The sequence below is a fragment of the Rhinatrema bivittatum genome, chromosome 3 (genome assembly GCF_901001135.1).
Source record: "Rhinatrema bivittatum chromosome 3, aRhiBiv1.1, whole genome shotgun sequence".
Classification (NCBI taxonomy): domain Eukaryota; kingdom Metazoa; phylum Chordata; class Amphibia; order Gymnophiona; family Rhinatrematidae; genus Rhinatrema; species Rhinatrema bivittatum.
Window position 1 is genome coordinate 581,760,304 of NC_042617.1, and position 20,550 is coordinate 581,780,853.

Consider the following 20,550-nt stretch of genomic DNA (forward strand, 5'->3'; position numbering starts at 1 on the left):
AGTGAAGTCCCATTCACTAATATACGAATTTTATTAGACAGAAGTTCATGCTTTATAAATCATTCATACAATACGGCAACTCCATACGGATAACAGCAGACTTTAAATTCTCTGCTGTTATCCGTATGGAGTTGCCGTATTGTATGAATGATTTATAAAGCATGAACTTCTGTCTAATAAAATTCGTATATTAGTGAATGGGACTTCACTCTCTTACTTGCACTATTGACTTTGTGGATTTGCTTATGTGCAAGGTTGCTTATGTAGACTTCAATTACCCCAATATTGACCCATGATTGTTAGGGATATGAAGGGAGGGTGAATGGCCCTCAGCCAAAGGACTATTTTCATCAATCATCAGGTTAGGTACACTGGGTGGGGGGTGATGGAGGGACATGAAATAAGATTGTTTATAAAATAGGGAGAAAAATTTCCGAGTAGTTGCAAATGAAGGCTTTATAGCACCAGGATTCCAAGCCTGTTTCTCATTGACCTGGCAGCCCAAAGGAGCAGGAGGAAACCGCCAAGTAAAAAAAAGAAAAGAAAAGAAAGCAAAGAATGTTTTATTTCTGACATCCATGCATGAGAATACTGACTACAGCTCCATTACTCATTTCCTGAACAATTCTTCAAGAATCTGTGTCACTGGCCTCTGTAATCTCATTATAGTATAGTTCCCCCTGAGCAAATTTATTCTGCGTGCGGACTTTGAACTTTTTTGATGTAGTCACCTGTTCCTCTTCCTGTGCAAACCCTAAAAGTTTTAACACCAGCTGTATTCCCCAAACCTATACAGCTGAATTCTCAAAGGAGTTACACATGTAAATATAATATACCACTACAGTAATTTTCAAAAGTCATTTGCCAGCGTTAAGTGCAATTAACATGGGTAAAAACTATGGACAATTCAATGGAATATATTGTAAGAATTTTCAGAAGCCCACTTTACACATATAAAACCCTGTTTTAAAGCATGTAAATATTTTTGAAAATCAGGCCCTTAATACAATAAGGTGAATTTTCAGAAGGGCGCCTAATTGGCATTCCAGTCACCTACATTTACCCTGCACAAACCTGCCGATTTTCAAACACAAGCTACATGTATATTTTATAGCTAATATATATGTGTGTACACTGACATCATTTAAAGCAGAGGTGTAAAGTACACACGTCAGCCTACCTGTATACCTTTTTATAAAATTAAATATATGCATGTAGTTTTTTCCCCTTGACAAATTTATGCAGCCAGGAGTTCCTTTATTCAGCAGCTAAAAGTAATGCATACATTTAGCTGCTGAAAATCCACTTTGGCAGGTTCAGCTATTCTTTCTATGTAACCACCATTTTACTCATATAGTTCCCTACTAGATGTTTGAACATCTACTCAGATGTACAGTTGTATACAAAAGTTTAGGCATCCCTGGCTGCATGTTTCAATTAATCTGTAAGTGAAAAAAAGCTGACACAACCACTACATTGTACAAAGTGAAATACCAAGGAAAGGAGCAACCACAACCTCATCACAAAAATCATATAAACCCAGAAAAGAGAGGGCTGACAAATACTTTATTTATTTATTTATTTATTTATTTAAGAAATTTTTTTATACCAGCGTTAGTGGGGACATCACACCGGTTCACATATTAACGAAAGATCGGAAATTACATCATAACAGGAGAAAGTAACTTGGGGGGGGGGGGGGGACATTAGTGAAGCAAGGAAAGATAGCGAACAAACTGATAAAAAAAAAAACATTAGATAGCAAGTATTTACAAAAATTTACAGTATTGGTGACCTTGTATACATCTGTAATCTCATAAGAGGGACACGTGGCATCGTGGACTGGGTTAGGGTTCATGGGATAAGTGGATGGCTAGGAGCAGTAGATAACATGGACTATTCTGGGTAGGCTCGTTTGAACAGCCAAGTTTTCAATTTCTTTTTAAACTTGATAAGGCAAGGTTCAAGGCGCAGAGTAAGGGGCATGGAATTCCAGAGGGAAGGGCTGGCAATAGAGAGGGCACGGTCACGGGCGAAGGAAAGACGGGCTGTCTTTAGAGGGGGTACACGTAGAGTGCAAATATTGGTAGATCTGGACGGGCGGGAGGAGTGGTGGGGGGTGAATGGGATATCTAGCCAGTTGGAGTTGTGTGTGTGAATGGATTTGTGTACAATGGTAAGGGCTTTATAGTGGATATGGGAGAGGACGGGAAGCCAATGGAGATTTTTGAGAATCGGAGTGATATGTTCGAATTTGTGTGTGTTTGAGATGATTCTTGCTGTTGCATTTTGCAACATTTGCAGGGGTTTTATTGTGGAGTAGGGGAGGCCTAGGAGGAGAGCGTTGCAGTAGTCCAGTTTGGTGGCGATGGTAGCCTGGATCACTGTGCGAAGATCTTGGGGGTAAAGTAGGGGTTTCAGTTTTTTTAGGACATTAAGTTTAAAAAAACCTTCTTTAAGTATGGAGTTGATATAATTCTTCATGTTTAAGCGTTGATCAAGGAGGACGCCAAGATCCCTTACAGATGGTTGAGCGGTGGCGATGTTAATATTGGGGTCATTGGCAAATGGTAGGGGAAGGGTGGTATGGGGGGAGATAAGTAAGATCTCAGTCTTGGAGGCATTGAGGGCTAGGTGGAGGTTGGTAAGGAGGGAGTTGATGGCATCCAGGCATTTCTCCCAGTGCTTTAGGGCATCAGAGATGGAACTTTGAATAGGGATGACGATCTGGACATCGTCGGCATAAAGATAGAATTTAAGGTTAAGATCAGATAGGAGTTGGCATAGAGGTACAAGATAGATGTTAAAGAGGGTGGAGGAAAGAGATGAGCCTTGGGGGATGCCCTGTTGCAATGGGCGTGGGTTGGATATATGACAACAACTCCCAAAAAGCACCACACTTGGCCAAAAAAACAAATAAGAATAATAAAGTACAAGGGGTATGACACAACTGGAACTGCTACACTATCGTAAATTGTATAATGCTGCATAGTCAAATCATTTACCCTGCAGGGAAAAAATTTTTTTGTTGCACATAAAAATATAGTTAAAATCAAAGCACATAAAAAATTAGTCAAAATCAAAATTTTTGTCAAAAGAAGGGAGTGACCCAGGCCTTATCAGTAGATTAATTATTGTTTCCTTGCAGAACATTGTCAAATTAATATCAGATGCACCACAATCATTTAAAGTATTTTAATTTACACATTCCTATTCCCTTAACAACCTAAATTAACTAAGAACTCAACAATATAAAGATGCAGACAGCAGTGAGATGGGGGCCTTCCAGTCTTTCGCACTGAGTGCCGTATGTCTGATTATCTTCAGTTAGTGAGAGGTTGCATGTATGCACCCAGTGCAAAGAACTCCTGGCTCTCAGAGAATTAATCCAATCTCTGGAGACTAGAATGGCAGACCTGGAGAAGCTGAGGCAGACGGAGGTATATAGATGAGATCTTCAAGGACATAGTAGCCAAAACTCCAGTCTGGCAACCTCTTTGTTGCCTTGAAGGAGCAAGGTCATCTGGATGGAGAGCAATACCTTGGTGTAGCAGGAAGTGATCCTGTAGCTAGGACCTGCTCTCCAGGTGATGCATTATCACCTTGCACCGAAGATGGATCTCCAGAGGCTTGTGCAAAAGAGAGAAGGGTTAGGTTGGCCATCATAGTTGGTGATTTGATTATTAAGAATGTAAATAGCTGGGTGGCTGATGGATGTGAGGGTCACTTGGCAACTTACTTACCTGGTTCAAAGCATGGCAAACCTCATACGTCATCTAGATAGGATTTTAGACAATGCTGGAGAGGAGCTGGCTATCATGGTGTATATATTGGCACCAACAACACAGGAAGGTGTGGGAGGGAGGTTCTGAAACCCAAATTTACTCACTTAGGTAGAACGTTGAAATCCAGAACCTTCCTGATCCACACAATGGACCCCAGAGGCAAACAGAGCTCCAGAGTCTCAATGCATGGACAAGATGATGGTATAGGAAAGAAGGCTTTAGTTTTGTTAGGAAATGGGCAACATTTTGAGGAAGGGAGAACTTATTCCAAAAGGATGGACTCTACCTTAACCAGGGGCAACTGGCACTAGCTTTTAAAAAGGAGAAACAGCAACTTTTTAAAGTAGAACAAGAGGGAAAGCTGACAGTTGCTCAGTCTTGCACTGTTCAGAAGAAGGTATCTTTGAAGGACATTAAAAAAACAGAATTTAGTGCATACAAATAGTGAGGTGTCATGGCTCGCTTTGCTGGGGACAGAGAATAGATATGGTAGCTTTGCAGGGGTGTTCTTGGAGCCACTGTCTTTTCCTAAGCAGGGTTGTTGCTGTTTTAATTCTGGGAGTTAGTGCTGTTATAGTATGGCAGGGTTGCTACCCAGGTTCTGAGTATTGCAGGATTTTGTATTACTTTACAAAATATCTTGCAGTGGAAGGTATTTATGTTGCTGTTACTGAGGTGACACCAGAATTTGAAGTGCTTATTTTTGTATGGTGAGTTGTAAGGGGAAACCTCCAAGGTCCATTGTAGGGGAAAATTTCTATGGATGCAAAGTGATACAGAATTGGACATGCAGGGTTTATATTGACATTCTGTCCCTTTGTGTATAGACCAGACTTCACTCTCATATCCATAGTGAAGAACTGGTTGAATAAGGATATCAAATACGTTTAATTGTAGTTTTACAGGAAAATAAAACTGGCCAGGTTTTTAAAATTGCACAAAAAGCCCTTGGGATTTTTTATTATTGTGACTTTTACAGAAAATGTAAAAGCAGGGAACCGTGCTGTGAGGATAGGTGTAATACGTGGAAATGTCATTTTGGCTTGTCCTCCTCTTTACTCAACTTGCCCCCCTCAGCCATTGCCCCTCTGTCTAGAGAAGCTACTGGGCAGAAAAAGCATCAGGACCACACCACTGATGTAATAACCTGGTGGGGAGGCTAGGCCCTACCAGCAGCAGAAGACTTCCAGACCTACAGCGCTGAACAAAACAACTGGAGGAAAGGCCAGGCAGCAAGTGTGTGAGGGGAAGGAAAAGAATGGAGTTTTATGAGGTAGGTGAAAAGGAAGAGGGAGGGGAATAGGATGAGAGTGGATAGGATGAGGGAAGGAAGAGGGTGAGAAAGAGGAAAAGAAAGAGAGTGGAGGAATGAAGGGAAGGGAATATGGTGAGGAGAGTGAGGGGAGGGGTAGTAAGATGAGAGTAGGTAGAGTGAGTGAAGGGGAAGGGAAAGGAATAGGGTGAGAGGAAGATGGGGTGAGTGAAGGGAGGTGAGAGAGAAGGGAAAATTAAGGGAGTGAATGAAAGGGAAAGGAAGGGAGGCAGTAAATGAGAGGTAGGGGTAAGGAAGTACCGTGAGAGGAAAAGGGGTAAGAGAGAAGGGAATGAATGAAAGGGGAAGGGGAAAGAAAGGAGGGCATAAGAGTAAAAGTGAAGGGAGGGTAGGGGATTCTCCACACACACACACACACATATATGCATCTCAGGGATGCAGAGGAAGAGGGAGCCAGGGAGCAGGGTTCTCGGCAGTGTGGCAGGGTTGCCAACTTTTAGAAAATCTAGAAAAATTATTGCTGGCATGTTATCTGCTGCACCCCTGGGAACTCTGCTTCCTCCCTTTCCAAGTATCTCTTGGAGGAGAAGTCCATTAACTGCTATTAATCAAGTTGACTTAGGGAATGGCTCCTGCTATTACTGGCATCAGTAGCATGGGATCTTCTTGGTGTTTGGGTACTTGCCAGGTTCTTGTGGCTTGGTTTGGCCTCTGTTGGAAACAGGATGCTGGGCTTGATGGACCCTTAGTCTGACCCAGCATGGCAATTTCTTATGTTCTTATATTCTCAAATCATTCAAAGGACCAGATGTGCCCCAAATCCCATTCAGCAAACTCTAAACTGGCTGCCTTCATTCCTGCCTCCACTTAGGAAACTCTAAGGGACACACCCCCAGCCCTCTTGATGATTTGAAATTTTCTGTGTGACCCTTGAAAGGTTTGGGACCCCCTGGCTTACATGATGAAATCAGACATGGGAGAACAGACTCTGTAGAGTAGAAAATACTGGCCGATAGAAAGGCTTTATTTTAGAGATCCCACGGGTGAATGTTCTCGAAATAAAGGATGCTGTTGTGATCAGCCATTTTCCTAAAGTTGTTGCTTCAATATGCAAAACAAAACCTTCAGCTTGAAACTTTTTGGAACAAAGTGCTTTAGACTGTTCTGCCACAACCACACAAGATAACTATAGTAACTTCCATTTCTTAACAATGTTTCTGATAGTTGAAATTGCTAGTTAGAAGCAGTTACAGATTTTTATAACCCTCTCCTCCTCTGTAAGAATTAGTTATCTTCATTTCCAAATGCTAAGAAAGCTGCTTAGAGAAGCCCAGGGTTGTTGAAAGTAAACAGAGCAACAATTACAATCTAAAAGGTTAGAAAGGACAGAATATTTGTTAAGCTGTGGAAGTGTCTTCAACCTGACTAATTTAAGGCCTAACAAATCAATCAACTTTTTAAGCCGTATTAACACCTTTAGAGAAAAAAAAAAGTAATGGATCAACTGGAAGGGTATTCAAACTTTTTGCACATGCCATATTCACTGTTTTATTATTTTAAATCTGTTAAAATCAGCAAATAGTAATTTTGCATTAAAACTTGTAGAAAGGTTTTCACAAAAATACAGTGGATCCATACAAAACGTTTTGCCATGTAGAGATTGTGTCAGCTTCTGTTCACTGAGAGATTCATTGAAATATACAATTTGACCAGGGTTGTCTAAATTTTCACATACAGCTGTATATTTCTTCTCCTTCAAATTGATTTACCATGACAGAGAGAGAAAGGACACCTATAGAGAGCACAACAGAGTAAAGAATCATAGAAAGGCACAGAGAAATATTACTATTGTATATTATACAGGAGAGGGTTGCTAGAATACCCAGTATGTCCTCATTTAGCATTTGCATTTATATCTGGTGGATATTTATATCCCTAAAACTAATTTCATATTCTGACATATTTATATTTATTCGTACTTGTAATTCTCCTTTCCAAAACTATGCTCAAGGCAGGAAACAAGCTACATGAATATACTGAAATAAATGTAAAAATATGAAGTGCATGATCTATTATCATCGGCATGAATTTATTTATACTTGATAAGCGGCATAACATGATTTTCAGGATTGCTAAAGGAAAGTCTTCTTTTTCTATCTGGTCAGGTGACCTTGAAAGAAAATTTGAACTGGAAATAAGCCCACTGTGCAATCAACAGAAGGATACAATACCTAGTATACAAATTGGTGAGCAGATCTGTATTATTGCTTAATAAATGTATTTCAAAGGAGTAAATATAATTCTGATTTGTAAGGAAATCATCAATTAACAGAACCAATGTAGAGTTGACTTGTCTCAACAGAAAATTCTGACTAGCTGTGTCCTATATGTGCATTTGTTTGAAATGAAATAGGAAATGTCATCATTTCATGTTGTGTTTTCAAAATGTAATGAAAAAAAAAAAAACCAACAAGATGTTGTTGGTTTTACTTGTGTATCATTTTGAAAAAAAAGAAAAAATATCCAAGGCCTAGGCCAAATGCTGAACCCTGTCACAAAGACTGGTCCTGGCGCCGAGGCCTAAACTAGGTTCATTCCGGGATATTGATTAGTAACTTGAGGGTGACCAAAATGATAAAGGGAATGGAACAATTCCCCTATGAGGAAAGGCTAAAGAGGTTAGGGCTGTTCAGCTTGGAGAAGAGACGGCTGAGGATATGATAGAGGTCTTTAAGATCATGAGTGGAGTAAATGTGAATCTGTTGTTTACTTTTTCAAAAAATAAAAAGCCCAGTGGACACTGCATGAAGTTAGTAAGAGCATATTTGAAACAAATCAGAGAAAATTAAGCTTTGGAATTCATTGCCAGATGATATAGTAAAGGCAGTTAGGGTTTAAAAAAAGGTCTGAACAAATTTATGGAGGAAAAGTTCACAAGCTGTTATTAACCAGGTAGACCTGAGGAAAACAACTGCTTAGCCCTGGTCAGTAAGCAGCATTGAATGTATCTCCTGTTTGGGAACCTGCCAGGTAATTGTGACCTGGACTGACCACTCTTGGTTGCAGGATGGACCCTCGGTCTGAATTCCTATGTTCTTCATAAATGGTCCCAGTACAGAGCCCTGAGGAATCCCACAGGTCACTTTGCCTTCACTAGTGTGAAGACCATTTAATACCACTCTCTATGTCTTGCTGCTCAACCATTTCCTTACCCAATTTACAACTTTCTAGCGTACTCCCATACTATCCTGCTTGCTTGCCAGTCTTCTGTGCAGATCAGTGTCAACAGTCTTACTGAAATCCAGATAGGAAATGTCTACCACACCTCCTTGATCTTGATTGCCTCATTTAAGAGCTCAATCCAAGTTTGTCTGGCAGAACTTTCCCTTTATGAAATTATGTTGCCTAGTTTCCTGTAATCTTCTTGTTTCAAGGTGTAGCACTATCTTCTTCTTTAGTGTTGCCATATGTAACCCTAATTCAGGGTATTTGCTGAGTTCTGATAGGGCCAAAAAATTCCCAGGGCTGAATCCCAATGTTACAGTCACCAGTCCTGTTGCCGCAGGGTGTGGGTTGTTGATCTCTTGGTTGAAAGCTTTCCTAGGCCCAGAGCATATAAGTGAAATTCCTTCTTCTTGTGGGTTATTGCAACCTCTCCCAGTGATGGTACTGCAGGGAACAGACAGGACAGTGTTGTGGGTGTTCCAAAAACTAAAAGTTACTGTGATTTCTTTAAATAAAATAGTCCTATTACTTTGAATATATTATCCAAACTACATCTGTGTTCAAACTGGGTTCCTTTCCTCACACAACTTCTCTTCCCTCCCTGTGTATGCGTTCCTGGAATAGGTCCCTGAAATATGGCTTACCTTCCAGGGAGTGGATGGATAAGGCTCCCAAGTAGGTAGGGTATCCACAGGATACAAACATACCAAAGAAACAGCTCCTCACTCCTGAAACTGCAACTCAAACCAATCATACACTATTCTCTCTTAGCCCCCTCTTGTGCCCCAGGAGCTCACCACTCCAGCAAGCCTCAGGGGAGGTGCTGTCTTGAATGGTATGCTCCTCTACTACTTGCTAACCCAAAGGCTGGGAACTAGGGCCATCTAGTGGAGAGCTAGAGGGTTTCTACACATATCTGTGCCCACTACTTGTTATGGTTTTGAGGTGTTTGAGTGGATTCTTGGGTACTGTGGTGATGGCCACTCCCACGGGGAGGAGCCCCGTGAGGAACCACACTACTAGGCTAGACTCGAGACACGCAAACACAGAGATTTGTCTTTTATTATACAGCTGGAGGCTGGAGTATACAGAGGTGGCAGTAGTGAGATGATCCAGTAGTAGCAGTCCAGGGACCCTCGGCAGAGGAGACCCGTCTCACAATGGTAGATGTTAGCAGCGCACGGTATTATAGGGAGTTCCGGTTGCAGGTTCCCAGTGCAGAGCTGTAGCTGAGACAGACTGACAAAGGTTAGATTACTCACTGAGTTGGTAGCTGTAATGATTGTAGATTCCAGCAGGCAGAAGTAGTTGGATTGCAGGCACCAAGGCAGGGAGAGCAGGCCCTCGAGGAGCGAGAATTTCTAAGAAAGGCCCTGTGTACTGTGAGCAGCACCCACCCTGATCGCAGTGAAGCTCAGGCCTGTAGTGTCAGCTGACCGTGAGCGGAGCCCATCCCACTCATGGCAATGATCAGGCCCAAGGATCAGCTGGCTGCAAGTGGAGCCCATCCCGCTCGCGGCACAGATAGCAAGCCCAGCGGAAGAGAAGGCCAAGCATAATAAGCAAGAAAGCTCATGAGCCTGTGTGAGAGAAAGGAAGTGTGTTTGTGAGAGTGCCTGTGTATGTATGTGTGTGAGAGAGGGAAGGAGTCTGCATGAGTGTATGAGTGAGAGATTGGGATCCTGTATGTGTGAGTGAGGGATTGTGTGTGTGTGTGTGTGTGAGAGGGAGCCTGTGTGAATGAGTGTGTGTATGTGTATGGCAATCGGTGAGACAGAGCAGGAGCCTCTGTGCAAGTAGATGTGTGTATATGAGAGAGAGGAAGCCTGTGTGAGGGTGTGTGTGTGCAGGAGAGAGATGGAGCCTGTATGATAGGTGTTTGTGTGTGTGTGAGAGAGAGGGAGCTTGTCTGAGGGTATGTGTGTGTGTATGTGAGAGAAGGAAAGAGGGAGCCTGTGTGAGGGAGTGTGTGTGAGTGGGACAAAGAGAACCTATGTGAAGTTGTGTATGTATATGTGAGAGAGAGAGGGAGCTTCTGTGAGGATGTGTGCAAGAGAGATACAGAGGGGAGCCTATGTGAGGGGGTGAGTGTGAGTGTTTCTGTATGCAATAGAAAGAAAGAGCCTGTGTGAGGTGTATGTGTATTTTCAAGAGAGACAGGGAGCCTGTATGAGGGGGGGGGTGTGTGTGTGTATGAGAGGATCAGAGGGAGTGGGTGTGAGGGGCTGTATGAGAGAGGAGTCAAACTGTGGGAGTAGAGGGCTGGGAGGTGGAAATAGAGTGGAAGGAGTTGAGCCTGGAGGAGGAGGGGAGAGAGATAGTGGAGAGCAGAGGAGATGGGGATCTAGGAGAGCAGAGTGAAAGAGGTCTGGTGAGGGGAGTAGGGAAGAGGTGGAGGGGACACTCTTACAGTGCACTTCTAGGGGAATTCTAATCAAAATATGTAAACTCTGCATCACTGAATAATAACTTTTCTGAATTACATTGTAAATTAATTACTTAAACACTATGATGTGTATTGTGTTAGTTTAACCAATGTAAAGCATGTAGAATTTTGCAGAATTTTAAATTTTTGTGCACAGAATTCCTCCAGGAGTAAATATTGGAGCAAGTGTATGGGCAAAAATTACCCACAGAGTTTAGAAAATTATCCCCTAATGCTGAAAGAAAGGGAAGAGTAAAGTTGACAAAATAGTGACTCTAGCTCCGATGTAGACAGCAGAGATTATTAGAAGCCTGGAAAAATTAATCCTTCCCAAAAATTACCCAGCCATCTAGCACACACTGACCTAGCCTGTGACTCATCCTGCATGGTTCCAGCATTGATTTATTTTTATTTATTTATTTGTAGTTTCTTATATACCGATAACCGTTTTCAAATCATATCGGTTTACATAGCAACAACTATTTTTTTAAATTCACAGGCTGCGTTGATTGTGCTGATCCCATGAAATCATAGCCAAGTGCAGCTATAATGTTAAAAAGTCGGTCTTGCAACCAGGGTTGTTAGGGGGTAAGGATATAAGGAGAAAGGCAAGTGGGGGCCGGGGACTGGTATGGAGCCCATGCTGCTGGCCACTGAAAAGGAGCGGCCACTATTCCGGGCATTGCAGCCACACTAGCCAGTGTCCCTGAGCCAGAACATAGTGGCAAGTATTAGCTAAGGTTGCCAACCGATTGCTTTTTGATAAGGAGAGGAGAAGCAGTCAACAGGACCCTCAGAACCAGCAGTTATATTCAAGTATCGATCTGCCCAGTCGATCAAGCAATCCCTCCTCTCCGGCGCGTAGCAGCACTTCTTCTTTTCGGAGCATTGCGACTGCGAGCTAGCAGGAGGTTACTGTCCCAGAAACAACCCTATATCTCTTTCCTCCAACAAACTTTCTGTTCTGCAAGCGAAACATGTGCTAGAAAAGGCTTAGGCCTGCTTTCTGTCCCTGTGCTCCAAGAAGTTCTGCCACGCGCTGGAGAGGAGCTGAGACCAAGGCCAACCGGAAGGGCGCTGGGATGGGGGTCATTGAAGGCAGCCAGACTCATGCACAAATGCAAGCCAGGCTGATGATATTCTTTACAAATCGGTAACCCTAGTAGCAGGAGCAGGGTTGGTGGAAGCACTAGGCGAACTAGGCCTGGGCCAAGATCGCCGAGCATTAGGGAGCGCCGAGCCACTGATGGCCAACATGAAGACTCATGTGGCCGCCGGTGGAGCTCATCCCACTGGCGGCTGAGCAGTGAAGTACTGCTGTGCTGTGTGCCGGATACACACAGCAAGAAGATCGGCAGGGCCGTGGAGGAGCTCACGTCACCACGGCCCAAAGAAAAAGGTCATATCTAAACGTGCAGGTGCTCCTCCTCCTTCCTGCCCACGCGGCCCCCAGAAGAATAATGTTGCTGGAGCCGCACGTGCAGGAAGGAGGAGGAGCATCAGCCCCGTGCAGATGCCACCGCGAATCCCAAGTCGCAGTGGCCTGAGAAGAGGAGGAGGCCCGGTAGCAGGATCACTGCCGCCACCGTGAATCCCACATTGCGGGCGTCCCGAGAAGATCAGGGCCGCTGCAGAGCCCATCCTGCGGTGACCCGTGAAGAGGAGGCCCAGAGGTGAGAGAGAGGCTGAGGGCCTGTAGAGTGTGTATGTGTGCGTGTATGAGTTGATTTGAGAGATTGTGTGTGAGAGAGAGTTGAGAGACTGTGTGTGGAAGTGAGGACCTGAATGTTTGCAGAGACAGCATGTGAGAGCTTCTGTGCGTGTGAGAGAGACAGCATGTGAGTGAGAGAATGTGCTTGAGCAAGACAGCATGTGGGAGTAAGAGAGAGCCTGGGTGTGTGAGAGTCAGACAGCATGTGCTAGTGAGAGCCTGTGTGTATGAATGATTGTATGAGAGAGCATGTGAGAGTGAGAGCCTGTGTGTGTGTGTGTGTGTGTGTGTGTGTGTGTGTGTGTGTGTGAGTGTGAGAGAGAGAGAGAAAGCGTGTGAGAATGAGAACCTGACTGTGTGTTTGAGGGAAGAAGACAGATGGAGAGAAAAGAAATAGAAAAAAAAGACAATATAAAAGGAATTGGAAAAAAAATAAGAAAGAGTAAGTGGGAAAAAAAGCCTGTGACCAACCGATTAGAAAACGAAGATCAGACAGCAAAGGTAAAAAAAAAATAAAAAATTACTTTTTAGTGATTGGCACATGTAATCTTTGGTAATGTGCAAGAATAGCACTTTCTCTATGCAGATCTCACAATGTACGAGATCAGCATGGAGAAACTGGAAACCCACGGGGCCTGCACAGAGGAGGCAGCAGAATGGGCTTCAGTGTCAGTAGCAGCAATCGGCACCTCCCCAATAGCCACGTGGCAGCAGTGACAGTGGCAGCAGAGGAATGAGAGAGGCTCCGAGGTTACTGGCAAAAGAAAGAGAGGGGGGGTCTGCCTTTAGTGTGTGCATGTGTATGAATGGGACTCTGCCTGGGGGTGTATGTGTGTGAATGCATGGGTGCCTGCCTGGGGGTGTGTGTGTGTGAGAATGAATGGGTGTCTTCCTGGGGTTTGTATGTGTGAGAATAGGTGCCTGCATGTGTGTGATGTATGTGTGTGTGTGTGAGAATGAATTGGTGCCTGCCTGGGAGTCTGTGTGTGTGAGAATGACTGGGAGCTTGCCTGGGTGTGTGTGTTTGTGTGTATGTGAGGGAGCCAATGAGAGTGAGAGCATGAGTGTGTATGAGAAAATCCAGGGGAGTAAGAGTTTGTGTGGAGGGGTGTGTGTGTGTGTGTTGGGGAGAGAGTGTCTTACACCCTGAGAGTGTCAGTGTCTGTGAGAGCGAGAGGTTATGGTGGATATAAGAGCATGAATATGTATGTATGTGACAGTGTGTGTGTGAGAGAGAATTGACATGTGAGTATGTGTGAGAGAGAGAGGATAACCTCCTAATCCTCGACAATATTAGGGTGACTGGAAGTCAAGAGCCATGTATGGACAGCAGGGGCTTTTAAAAATCCTTATTAGTTTTAATTATTGGGTGTTATTTGATATACGTGCTGTTTTGAAATATTTTATTGGTGTTTGAGAAATTGTAAAAAATGTATATGATTTTAATTAATAGAAACTCTATTTATCAGTAGTTTTAAAATATTCTTTTATTAGTATGGTTTTACTATTATAACTGATGCTTTATGTTTCTTGATTTTATTTGTTTTATGAGGAATGGTGGTTCTGTTTTTCCATTGTTAATACACAGAGTCTGGCTTCTTGGGGTTTCCATTTCAGTTTTTGTCTAATTTGTGCTCCTTTATTTTGTATTCTGTATTTGGTGAGGGTCTGTCACTGCTCTGTGTGTGTGACCATGATGAGAGATTCTGCTAGCATGTTTTTCACTCAGCGCACAATTAAGCTCTGGAATTTGTTGCCAGAGGATGTGGTTAGTGCAGTTAGTATAGCTGTGTTTAAAAAAGGATTAGATAAGTTCTTGGAGGAGAAGTCCATTACCTGCTATTAATTAAATTGACTTAGAAAATAGCCACTGCTATTACTAGGAACGGTAACATGGAATAGACTTAGTGTTTGGGTACTTGCCAGGTTCTTATGGCCTGGATTGGCCACTGTTGGAAACAGGATGCTGAGCTTGATGGACCCTTGGTCTGACCCAGTATGGCATTTTCTTATGTTCTTATGTAGTGTCTGTATAGGGATCTATAGCAATCTGGTTTGTTTTGTTTCCTCAGTAGGTGGTGTATTGGTATTCCAGGACCCAGTGTAATATTTACCCTTGCTTTTTCACAGGTAGGGTTATTGTTGTTTGAGTCCTTGGTGTTATTACTGTTATGTTACGATGGGATTGCAGTATAGATTTTGAGTGTCTTTTTTGCGGGGTTTTGTGTTAGTTCACAATGTGCCTGGCAGTGGAAGGTGTTTGTGCTGCTGTTACTGTGAGGTGACACCAGAATATGAAAATATCTTTTAGCATGATGAGCTGTAAGGGAAACATCCAAGCTCCATTGTTTGGGGGAATTTCAGTGGATGCACAGAGTTACAGAACTGGAGGTACAGGATTTATATTGACATTCTGTCTCTTCCTATATATTCCAGACTTCACTCTCATAGCCATATAGAATTAGTTGAATGAGGCTATCAAATAATTTTATAGTGTGAAACTGGCCAGCTTTTTAAAATTACGCAGAAGACCCTTTGGACTTTGTTATTAACACTTTTTTTTATAACCAGTTTTAAAGCAGGATCCATGCTATAGAGGTGGGGGTGATGAAGAAATGTCATTTTGGCTCCCCCCCCCAAAAAAAAAAAAATTCTTCTATCTGGAGATGCCACTGATTTTCTGTGACCTTAAGCATTAGTACAAGAAGGATTAAGGGGGCGATGCTGGAGAGGCACACAGATGCATTGGCCCCCGGGCGCCAGAGACCCTTGGTGCCCCACTGGGTGTGAACCATATGGGGCCGCAAGCGGCGGCAAAGAGGAGTGGAGATTTGGCGGGCCGCGAGCAGTGACCAACCTGCTCGTGACCCAGAAAACCAGGCAGTCGGCGGGCGTGATCGAGAATGAGGTAGGAGTCGGGGCCGAGACCGGGGGGGGGGGGCGCAAGGGAGAAGGCTCGCCTAGGACGCCAAATCCCTTTCCACCGGCCCTGGGCAGGAGCACACATGCAAGTGTATTTTTCATATTAGTAGACCGACCGGGCTGCTCATGTGCCTCGAAAGATCAGTACAGCTGGCCCGCCAGTTTCAAAAATGCTCAGCAAAATAGTCAACAGACATGGCACCCAGCAGCCTCCCCAAACTCCAGAGTCACACACAGCCATAAGATTCAATGTTATCTCTGTGTAAGGCGCACACTGCTACACACAGCGAGGCTGATGCAATAACGGGCGGATTTTAAATGCCCTGCTCGCGTAAATCCGGCCGGATTTACGCGAGCAGGGCCCTCGCGCGCCGGCGCGCCTATTTTGCATAGGCCGCCGGCGCACGCAGAGCCCCGGGACGCGCGTAAATCCCGGGGCTTTTTTAAGTGGGCGTGTCGGGGGCGTTGCCAAATGACGTGGCATTTCGGGGGCGTGACGTGGCGTTTGGGGGGCGGGCCCGGGGGCGTGGTTTCGGCCCGGGGGCTTTCCGGGGGCGTGACCGCACCCTCCGGAACAGCCCCCGGGTCGGGTCTTGGCGCGCCAGCAGCCCGCTGGCGCGCGCGGATTTACATCTGCCTCCAGCAGGCGTAAATCCATGGATAAAGGTAGGGGGGGGTTTAGATAGGGCCGGGGGGGTGGATTAGGTAGGGGAAGGGAGGGAACGGAGGCAGGCTGCGCAGCTCGGCGTGCACAGGCTGCCCAAAATCGGCAGCCTTGCGTGCGCCGATCCCGGATTTTATAAGATACGCGCGGCTATGGGCGTATCTTATAAAATCCAGCGTACCTTTGTTGGTGCCTGGTGCGCCAACAAAAGTACGCGATCGCGCAATTTTTTAAAATCTACCCCTAAGTGTGTTCAGTAGTGTGCGCAGTTTCACCATCAGTTGTTCGCATATTTTTCTGTGCACAGTGCAGCAGGGAGTTTTGCACACAAAAAAAAATGTGCATACGACAATTAACATTTAACTTTAGTGAGCTTGCATGAAAATTCCATGCTAACAATTGAATTAGCTATTGTCGTATTTTTCAGTGTGTAAGTCACAGTTTTTTTCAGCAATTTCAGTGACTGCTGTCACAATCTGGCGACTGCGACAGATGGGGAGGAAGAATGTATTAGGATAAGACGTGATACGCTCTGCAGCATCGTCATCTGTAATGATGCTGCCCTTCGGAGCGGGCCCGTCATTTTCAATCCGGATTTCTTTGTGGAGAAGTTGCGGCACGACAAGCCAGAAGTGTTTACCGAGTTGGTGGTCAGTAACGTTACAAGGCTAATTGACCTGCCTGGTGCAGAGTTTGCCCAGCTCATTGGAGAGGAGGAGCCGAAGCTGCCTGGAAGCAATGGAACGGCCGCTGGGTTCTTCCGCTCCCTGAACTTCCTGAGACGCAAAGGTCACTGCCCACCCTCCACACCCGGGAGACCCCAGCGCCAGCCGCGCTCCCAAAGCGCCGAAAACCTGCAAAACAAAACCGGCGCATAACCGCGCCAAGGCCCACCCACACCACTACCTGAGACCCAATCAGGGTCAGCCGGGCAGACCTTTTAAATCCAGCGCTGAGAAGCGCCATCTTCCTCTTCGCTGCCGCTCCCGATCGTGACTGCAGACCTGCGCGACCGGCGCCAAAGCCCCGCCGGGGGAAGGTAAGGTCACTGCCCGCCCTCCACACCCGGGAGACCCCAGCGCCAGCCGCGCTCCCAAAGCGCCGAAAACCTGCAAAACAAAACCGGCACATAACCGCGCCAAGGCCCGCCCACACCACTACCTGAGACCCAATCAGGGTCAGCCAGACAGACATTTAAGCCTCACTCTACCAGGCGCCGCGCGCCGTGCGCCGAAGGAGCGCGACAAAGGGGCCTGCCCCTTTGTGCGCCCCTTCGTGCAGCCCCTGAGGACAGAGGACCATGGACTCGTCAAACGTTATCCCACTTCAATACGTCTCCCTCACCTACAAACATCCCCCCAAACATTTGGCTTCACCAGTCAACAAACAAAATCACATATCACCCTGTCCCTTTAAGGACCACAAACGCTTCACCCTCAGCGGCCAATATTCATCGCCTGCCACAGCAATCTCAGAATGTCTCCATCTTTTCCGATCCCAATCCTCCCACACTGTCCACCTTCCAAAGGACATTCAACTCGACAGGCCCATCACCACAACCTTAAAACCCTATCTCCAATCATGATCACTCCCTTCACCCAACTGCTAGGCCTCACACTATTTTCGTTAACATTATTCAATGCGCAATCACTAACAAAGAAATCAGTAATACTAAACGACTACCTCACCGATGTGAAACCGGATATATGCGCAATTACTGAGACCTGGCTTAAACCCTCAGACTCTGCAATAATTAACCAACTACCCACAGAGACATATAACTTCTTCTCCATTCCACGCCAGGGAAGAAAAAAAGGAGGAGGTATCCTCCTAGCCACAAAAAAGGACCTCAGATTCACTCAGCACTCCACCAATACAAACTCTAAACTTGAAATTGGCTTCTTCTCTTCAGACAAACTACAAATTCTACTTGTCTACGCCCCTCCAGGTGTCCTGGAAATGGACGCCTCTCCTCTGGTCGAACTAACCACATCCCTCATCAATCTGGATGCTCCAGCCATAATCTTAGGAGACTTTAACCTCCACGTCGACAACTCTAAACTATCACCCAACTGCGAAGCCTTACTCACAGCATACTCCGCTCTAGGTTTCACTCAACTAGTCAACAAACCCACACACAAAGCTGGCCACACGCTTGACCTCATCTTCGTCAATACAGCAATCAAACCTGTTCAGCACCCCACTTACACGAAGGTCCCTTGGTCAGATCACTCCCTCATAACATCTTCATTCTCAATAAAAGACACCAGTCCACCTCGCATACCCTCCCCCTGCTTCACTTACAGGAAAACATGCTCCATGGAAGATCTTAGCAATCACTTATCATCACATCTCACTCAAGTAGACTTCACCAATCCTAATTCAGCTCTACGATCTTGGAACAACATCACGGAATCCATTGCCAACAAGCTATGCCCTCTAACAACAAAAAAACCGCACCCCAATTCATCCAAAAGACAACCGTGGTTTACCCCAGAGCTAAAAAATCTCAAACTACTGCTAAGACAAAACGAGGCTAAATGGCGCAAAAACCCAAGCACCACAACACTATCTACCTATAAATCAACTCTTCAACAATACAAATCCAATACACTAAGATCCAAGAGGAACTATTACGCATCCAAGATCCACCACCTAGTCTTCGATGCTAAAGCCCTCTTTAGCTACATTTCTAACCTCACACAAACAAGCCCTCCAGAAATAGCTCTCACCCAAGCTAAATCTAAAGCGGAAGAACTAGCAATATTTTTCAACAACAAAATCAGCAAACTTCTAACCCAGCTTCCCTCTAACACTGTTTATACATCAACCTCACCTCAGACCGCCGTCAACAATACCCGCTTAGCTGAACTGGAACTCACTTCCTCCATCGAGATCCAAGATATTCTACGGAAAATGAAACCTTCCTCTCACCCATCGGATCACATCCCCTCGAAATTGCTTCTATCAATTCCTGACGCCATCTCCAAATCCCTGTCAGACATCATAAACTGCTCAATACAACAAGGATCTTACCCAGATGACCTCAAAATGGCCTCGCTCAAACCACTACTCAAGAAACCAAACCTAGATCCTAATGACCCAAACAACTACCGACCGATCGCCAACCTCCCCTTCATAGCCAAGATCAGGAAGAAATTGGTGAATACCCGACTCTCAAATTACATTGAAGAAAACAACCTCCTATTCCCATCACAATACGGATTCCGCAAAACACTTAGCACGGAGTCACTCCTCATCTCCTTAACAGATCACCTCATCTTGGGCCTTGATAAAGGTCAATCATTCTTACTGATCCTACTGGACCTCTCGTCAGCCTTTGACACCGTTAACCATTCCCTACTCATTAACCAGCTAGCCTCCTTAGGTATATCAGGCACAGCACTCTCCTGGTTCATATCATTTCTCAGCAATAGAGGATACAAGGTCAAGCTACAGAACAAAGAATCCTCACAACACCCTTCATCAGTAGGAGTCCCACAGGGCTCTTCCCTGTCTCCTACTTTATTTAACATTTACCTCACACCGTTATGCCAACTTCTCACCAACCTCAACCTCAAACATTTCCTGTACGCTGATGATATACAGGTCCTGATCCCCATTAAGGATTCCCTCGCAAAAACGCTGTCTTACTGGAACACATGCCTTCAAAAAATTCAACTCCTCCTCACCAGCCTGAACCTGGTACTAAATTCAGGCAAAACAGAACTCCTACTCATCACCTCTGAGAACAGCACCATCATCCCAACACAGCAAGACACACCAACAATTACACAAGTGAGAGACCTAGGAGTCCTAATTGACAATCGTCTGAATTTCAAAGCTACTATCAACAAAACAACCAAAGACTGTTTCTACCAACTACAGGTGCTGAAAAGAATTAGACCTCTTTTCCATGCCCAAGATTTCAGAACCATACTGCAAGCAATCATTTTTTCAAAACTGGACTATTGTAACACCATCCTACTTGGTCTTCCCGCCTCTTACACCAAACCGCTGCAGATGGTACAAAATGCAGCTGCACGAATACTGACAAACTCCAGGAGAAGGGATCACATAACCCCCATCTTAAAGAACCTCCATTGGTTACCCATACACTTTAGAATAATATACAAGGCCATTCTTACCACATACAAAAATATCCATCTACTGGCTCCCATTGACCTACAGATCCCTCTCCAACTACATAACTCGTCAAGACCGACAAGAGATGCATACAAAGGATCGCTACAGGTACCACCGCCCAAATCCACCAGACACATCACGCTAAGAGATCGGGCATTCTCTACAGCCATTCCACCGTTATGGAACTCTATCCCCTCTAACATCAGACTGGAAACATGCATCTCAACCTTCAAAAAAAGACTAAAGACATGGATATTCATACAAGCATTCCCGGACTCAAACTGATATATCTCATCCTCGCCAATCCTTATCTCCAACTACACCATGATTAACCATCCCCATTATTGTTTACATGTTTGAATTAATAACCTGTCCTTTCTCTTCTTTCTCTGCCAAGTT

The 20,550-nt window shown here is 44.8% G+C and overlaps 1 protein-coding gene across 3 annotated transcripts in view; it reads left to right on the top strand.

The window, feature by feature from the left end:
* PDE7B (phosphodiesterase 7B) overlaps nucleotides 1-20,550 on the top strand; it is a 627,908-nt gene that overhangs the window by 591,398 nt on the left and 15,960 nt on the right. For all 3 annotated transcript variants that reach the window (XM_029596617.1, XM_029596616.1, XM_029596615.1), the window contains one exon: nucleotides 7,224-7,304. In XM_029596617.1, coding sequence (XP_029452477.1) covers nucleotides 7,224-7,304 — 81 coding nt within the window. The remainder of the gene's footprint in view (nucleotides 1-7,223; nucleotides 7,305-20,550) is intronic.